General features: G+C 47.5%; 1 protein-coding gene across 1 annotated transcript; it reads right to left on the bottom strand.

Moving 5' to 3' along the window:
- Nucleotides 1–522: 522 nt before the first annotated feature.
- LOC106844665 (regakine-1-like) lies at nucleotides 523–5,879 on the bottom strand. Its single transcript, XM_014862246.3, has 3 exons — nucleotides 5,681–5,879; nucleotides 1,384–1,498; nucleotides 523–926 (listed from the first exon to the last, which is right to left on the bottom strand). The coding sequence occupies exons 1-3, from the start codon at nucleotides 5,748–5,750 to the stop codon at nucleotides 833–835; spliced, it is 279 nt and encodes a 92-aa protein (XP_014717732.2). The 5' UTR covers nucleotides 5,751–5,879; the 3' UTR covers nucleotides 523–832.
- Between the last annotated feature and the right edge of the window lie 754 nt (nucleotides 5,880–6,633).

Below are 6,633 nucleotides of genomic sequence, written 5' to 3' on the forward strand. Positions count from 1 at the left end.
GGAAATGTGAGAGAGAGGTCCCGCTTTATCTTTCTGCGGTGGACCTGTCCAGCTGGCATCCTCAGTCATGGGATGTGGGATTGCAAGGTCATTTGGCACAGCTAAAGATGGGCTGCAGGGCTGCTTCACAGCACAGCATGGATTTTATTGTACTGATTCAAAGCCTATGCAGTTTTCTTGTTGGATTTGCCTATTAGACCAGGGAGAGGGGTCCCAAAAATCTGGCCACAAGCTGCAGCCCCCAGCATGGGTGAGTGCAATGATGAGGTGTATTAGGTGTGCCCCTCAATTACCCATTTCCCATGCAAACAAACAATATTCAACATGGTTGTCTGTATTTTCACACTGTTCCCGTTATCTAAGGCCCTGATGTAGACGTCACTTGTTTTCCGTCCTCCTGATTCTGACTCTGCCCCACCATTCCACTGTTTAAATTTGTTCATATTGAAGTGTTTAGAACGGCACCGCCTACCTAGTAAATACCAAATAAGTGTCTGTAAAGTAAAAGAAATAACCAGGCTGTCTTATGAGAGAACCAAAGTAAACAACCAGGTTCCCTTTCTATAGTGCAGTTTTATTTCAACAACCAGGTGCCTGCAAAGGGAAGACAGATGCTGTCTGGGGGCCAAGGTGTCCTCAGGCCCCAGAGGGCAGAGTGTCATTCCAAAGCTTCAGGAGAGAGCAGAAGTTATCAGAGTGTGAGAGCACAGAAAAGCAAAACGGGGCTTCAGTTCAGGCCGGCACAACTCCCAGGGACCATCTGGGGCTGAGAGTTGGGGAGGGGAGGTGGCTCTGTGGCCTCTTCTCATGTTCCCTGGGCCATGTTCCCAGATCAGTTGGATTTGCCGTCCAGGTATCTGATGTACTGCTGCACCCAGGCATCGCTGGGGTTGGTGCAGATTTGTCGCCCCGTTTTGGTATGAAAGCTGTGCAGAAGAAGGAGAAAGATGAGGAATTGAGAGTCAGTAGGCAGGAGAGGAGCCCATTCTGCCACACCATTGTCTTCCCCATCCCTCTCTCTGCTAGATCTGGCCCTTCAAAGAGAGAGAGAGACCAGCCCCCCCCCCCCCCCCCAGCCAAGCTCCCCAGTCTTACTGCCAGTCTCTGTTGTTCTCTGGGGAGTCAGTGAAGGCCCCACCAGGCAGCCCCACTTTTCTTCTTTCCTCCTCTTTCCTGACCCATCTCTATGCACTGGGACCAGCTCCTACCACCTTCCTGCAGGCCCAGCTCAGGCTGGGAAGTTCCCACACTGCAGCTTCCTCCTGTGTCCCCTGCTCGTCCCCATCACATTCCTAGAGAGTCCCACCCCCCTGTTCCCCTCTCCCAGGCCCTGCTGGTTCTCACATTTGCACCCCCTTCCATTGCCAGTGGGGCTGTACTTACATGACCCCTGGCATGAGGCACAGCTCACTGGTCCTATCATAATCTCTTACAAAGCGGAGTGGGATTTTCCTCGAGATGAAAGAGAAACAGCAGGAAGCCTGATTATTAGCTGGCTCTGCAAGGTAGAGAGCTGGATGAAGCTGAAATCTTTTCCACGAGGAAGCATAGACCTATAACTCTGTCCCCAGAGTACCCGGGAAGAGAAAGGAGGAGAGGAGGACACAAGAACACCCAGGAGGGAGTGTGACCTGGCCCCTCTCTGGCAGCTCTTCCTCCTCCCACTCTTAGATGATCCTTCTCCAGTACCTCTCTTCCCTCCCCATGCCAGCCCCTCCTGACCTCTCCTTCTCTCAGGCCCTCCCCAGGGCTGGGATGTGACTCTGTGATCCCAGTGTTTTAAATTTCTGACAGTCTTCAGAATTCGGGAATGAGAAATCAGGATTCCTGGGAGTTCTCAAATCATAAATTATTGTATTTTTTCTTTTTTTTAAATTGAGATATAATTGACATATAACATTTTATTAGTTTTAGGTGTACTGTATATTTTTCATAACACTTTATTTTCATGTTTTGAAGTAATAATCCCTGACCACATAGTAAACAGTGAATCACTTTTCCTTGATAGGTTTGTACTAAAAATTTCAGAGATTTTCTTTAAGAAAAAAAGCAAGGTAATAGTAAATGATGTCAATGTGTCGTGACAAGATTATGTCTCCAATAACATGTTAAATGTTCCCTAGCAGATACAGTCGATAATAGAAAACATGAAAAGAAAGGAATATTAACACAAAATAGATGGCCAATAAAAAGCATTTAAAAATTGAAAAAAATAATATGACTTTTTGATACTTAAAATATTTCAAAGTTATAATTCAAAAATGAAATTTGAAAATACAGGAAGCATTAATTGCCCTATTTGTAATTTTGCTCTTTGTTTTGTAACAAATATTCTAGACATAGAACATTTTTTCCATTTTGTGTTGATGTTGGCCGAATTGTTGAAAGTGTGTCCAAACGCGTCTTCGAGTTGGGCGTGAGAGTACACACTGCTTCTGATAAGCTCATTTCCTTTGTTAACAATGGGCATATCTTGTCTACTGGTCCTGACTTTGGTTTTTTCCATTCAAATTGATATTGCTTTTGCTCATTTAGACTTTATATACAAATTGATAAATGCTCCTGGGTTCATGTCCCAGGATTCCACAGCGCTGACATATTTTCTCTTTGTATTTCTTCTGTTAAAGCATTTATAAAGAACTACAGCCTATAGCAATTATTCAAACACTGGGCAGTGTCAGTGAACATTATTGTTCAAAGAACATAATATTCACATCTCCTACAAGAATCACAGTTGAAATTGCCCATTTAAGGACTTATTTTGCTTCCAAAACTTGTTATTTCTGGAAACTGTTCGTATAAAGTATGTGAGGTATACAAACACATCAGCATTTACTTAGCAGCAGACAGGCCCATGAACTCACACTTGTAACATGGCAACCACTTCAGGCTGTTGGATTGTGACCACGTCTCCCTACGTTCTCCTGTCCCAAGTCCCCCAAGGCAGCTGATCTTAACTGTGAGCTCCAAGTGTCAAGAGTTTCCTGCTCTTGCTCATGATGTTCGTGGGTTCTTATAAATCAGTAACATCTATGTTGATTGTTAAGCTTTAATTCCTGCAGGAGAATTGCAATACTTTGCCCCATTCTCCTAATTTCTCAACTGAGTTTTCTTGGGATGTAGGATTTGGAAAAACACGTCATTTACTGAGAAATGCTAAGAGGGAATTCCCATGTGGAAATGCTAGTGGATGCCCAGGGTGGGCCACAGCAGGGCAGGACTGTTCCCCTGCATATGAGGGGTCCTCTCTCACAGGCCTCAGGGAGATGCTAGAAGGGGGCGGTTTGCTATGCCCAGAGGAGCAGAGCCTTGACTGTGAAGCGGGACAGCTAGATTTGTTCTTGCCTCTGCTCCTGAAAGCTGTGTGACTCCAGACAGGGCACTCGCCATTTCTGAACCTGTGTCCTTAAAATAGTACCAATGGGAGGGTCTGGCCCCGTGGCTGAGTGGTTAAGTTCGCGCGCTCTGCTGCAGGCGGCCCAGTGTTTCGTTGATTTGAATCCTGGGCGCGGACACAACACTGCTCATCAAACCACGCTGAGGCAGCGCCCCACATGCCACAACTAGAAGGACCCACAACGAAGAATATACAACTATATACTGGGGGCTTTGGGGAGAAAAAATAAAATCTTTAAAAAAAAAAATAGTATCAATGGGGCAAGTACTGTGCATATTGATTTATATACCAATGATTGCTTTGTGTGATAAAGGCCTTGTCACCCCCATGAAACAGATGAAGAAACTGAGGCTCAGGAAGCCTAAACAAGGCATGGAAGGTCACAAGCTGACCAGTGTAGGGCTTCCAGACTGAGGCTCCCTGGGAGCAGAGACAGCATGTTGACTGAACGGGTGGCCCAGAGTATGATACCAACCCTGATATCAATTTCCCCACATTAAACCTAGCATATATGGGGTTAAAACCAAAACACTCATTTCCTGCCTACTCTCTGGCTTCCTGGTTCCAGAATCCACTATCCTCCATGGAGACAGACACGGTCAAGGACAAGCACCTGGATCATCTCCTCTCCGCAAAGAGATACAGGCTGGTGGGAAAGCTGCTGACCAGCAAGGTCATGGGCTTCCTCCTCTCTTCAAGTAGTCTCAAGGCCAAGGACAGGCTGGTGGGAAAGCTCCGACCAGCAAGGCCATATGCTCCCCCTCCCCTACCTAAAACCCCAAATAAAAACCCTTCCTTTTAGCTTTTCGGGGAGTTTGGGATTTCAGCGTTAGCTGCCCTCTCTCCTTGCTCAGCACTGTGCAATAATAAAATTCCTACTTTCTTCCACCACACCCGGTGTCAGAGATTGGCTTGCTGCGCAATGGGTGAGCGAACTCACTTCAGGTTCGGTAACAAGTAGGCTTTTAATATATGTTTGTTGAGTGAGTGAGTGACTTCAGTTTGAATCTATGTCTTCCTGACTGTAAAGCTGGTTATTTCTCCATTCTGTTTTGCTGTTCTCTCAAGAGAAAAAAAAGCTTCCATCGACTAAGTCTCTACCACAGGCCTGGTGCATGGCTCAGTTCCTGACGGGGCCCGTCTCCGTTCCTCACAACAACCCTTCGAGAAAGGATGACTTATTCCATTTGCAGATGAGAAGTCTTGTGATGATAACAGGGTTATGGGAAAGCATTAAGGAGTTCTGTGGCTAGTTGCGGTTAAAATTCCCAGAAAGCAGCCATCGTTCCTTGGACTAGCAGATGTCAAATGAGAGTCCTACGACTGAGTGTTTTTCCGCCTCTGATTTTGATTGAAATTCAGCTCAGGAGAGTAGTTTCTTCAGAAATCCCCTTCCCAGGCCCTTGCTGTGCCACTTTCTCCCTGGGCTCCAGCCCACTGTTGAGCGGCAACCGTGCCTAGTTAGGGCGGAAAGGGCATTGAACTGGGAGTCAGGACACCTGGGGTGGAGCCCTGCCTCTTTCAGAGTCACCAGCTGCTCCCTCTTCATGTGTCCCACAAATATTTACTGAGCGCTTACTACATGCCGGGAGCGGCTCTGAGCCATATACACAACTAGATGCATCTTTAGGAGCGGAGAGAAGCTGATACAGGGGTCTCAGGCTCAAATGCCCCCGCAGGCCAGGCAGACAGCAGCTGGATGTAGCCTGGCTGTGGGGACTCCTGGGACCTGGGGAGTGCACCCCCTGCCTAAAGGGGAAAGTACTCACCACCTCATTTCTAGTTGAAGGTTAGCTTGTGGAAACTTGGGCTCATGTCTGCTTGGTCTTCCATATTTTCAAAAGAAATGGGAAATATAGATTTTTAAATGTTTCCAATTTTTAAATGTTGGCAACCAATCCAAATATTGTAAAACCCTATCTAAGCTGTGAAGACAGTTTGATCCTTCACGGTTTCCTCTCTCCCAGCCCATGCTTACCCCTGGCTCCTGTGTCTCTCCGGGAGGTGGCTGAGCAGATAGCCTGGGGGCCTCTGGATCAGCTCCTCTATGCTGGGCACCCAAAGGCCAGGGAGGTTGTATTCAGAGTCAGGTTTTCCTCTCCCCAGAGGAGGCAGAAGTGAGTCCCAACCAGGAATGGGGAGAGATCCTCAGTAAAGATGCTGTCTGTTTCTCAGAGACCCCCATGCAGCCTTTTCTGGAACACCCATGTGTCCTCCCTTTAGCTCCCTGCCTCCAGCCACTGTGTTCTCTTTGTCCAGGGGAATGAGAGTAACAGATCTTACCTTCACTAGCTTCAGAGTGGAGGGCAGCAAGAGTGAGGAGAAAGGCCAGGGTAACCAGGCTGCCCCTCATCCTTCTGGTGGCTGACAAGCTGTAGGTACACAGCTGGGTCAAGGACTCTTGAGTTCTCTGATGCCTTGAAATCTGGGTTCTGAGCTTCTTTTGTAAGAGGCTGCTGGTCAGGAAGTCACAAGACAGAAAAATGCAAGATTGCATGGGGGTTTTGGCTCTTTGGTGGCCTGACTGCTGAGATATCTAAAATATGAGAAATGAGTCAATTTATGCAAAGAAAAGCATAAGGCAGAAAATGACCCTAGGTTTCACATTCTAGATGGCTTACATCTGGAGGGTGGTGATGGGGGAAGCCCAGAGACCAAGGGCTTCGGAGTGGAAATTGCCCTCCTCTTCCACCCCTCCCCAGGGAGCCTGGTTAAGCCTCCTTGGTGAGCTCATCCTTGAGTGTGCACCATGAGTTCAGAGGCCTGGGCAACTGTATGGGGCTCAGCAACTCCAGGGCCCACCAGGATAGGGATGTGCTGTGTCTACCCCCAACAAAAGGGCTGACCTCAGGCCTGATGGGGGCTGGGAGTAGGGAGCTGGGTCCAAAGGGGATCCTGGGATGGCTGGGCCTCAGCAGGCAGGAATGGACGGAACTCTCACCTAGGCTGAGCTGAAGGCCCCTGCCCCCTGTCCAGCACAGGGAGCTTGATCAGATCCTTAGCAACTGAGGATCTGGACTCTCTGCTGTCTCTGGTTGTACAAATATTTCTCTGGGACCCTGTTTTCAATTCTTTTGGGTGTCTACCCAGAAGTGGGAGTGCTGGATCATCTGGTAAATCTATTTTTAATTTTTTGAAGAAGCTCCATCCTGTTTTCCTGCAGCTGTTGTACCATTTTATATTCCCATCAATAGCTCACAAGAGTTCCAACATCTCTACATCCTTGCCAACATTTG

This window comes from Equus asinus, chromosome 13 (assembly GCF_041296235.1).
Source record: "Equus asinus isolate D_3611 breed Donkey chromosome 13, EquAss-T2T_v2, whole genome shotgun sequence".
Classification (NCBI taxonomy): Eukaryota; Metazoa; Chordata; class Mammalia; order Perissodactyla; family Equidae; genus Equus; species Equus asinus.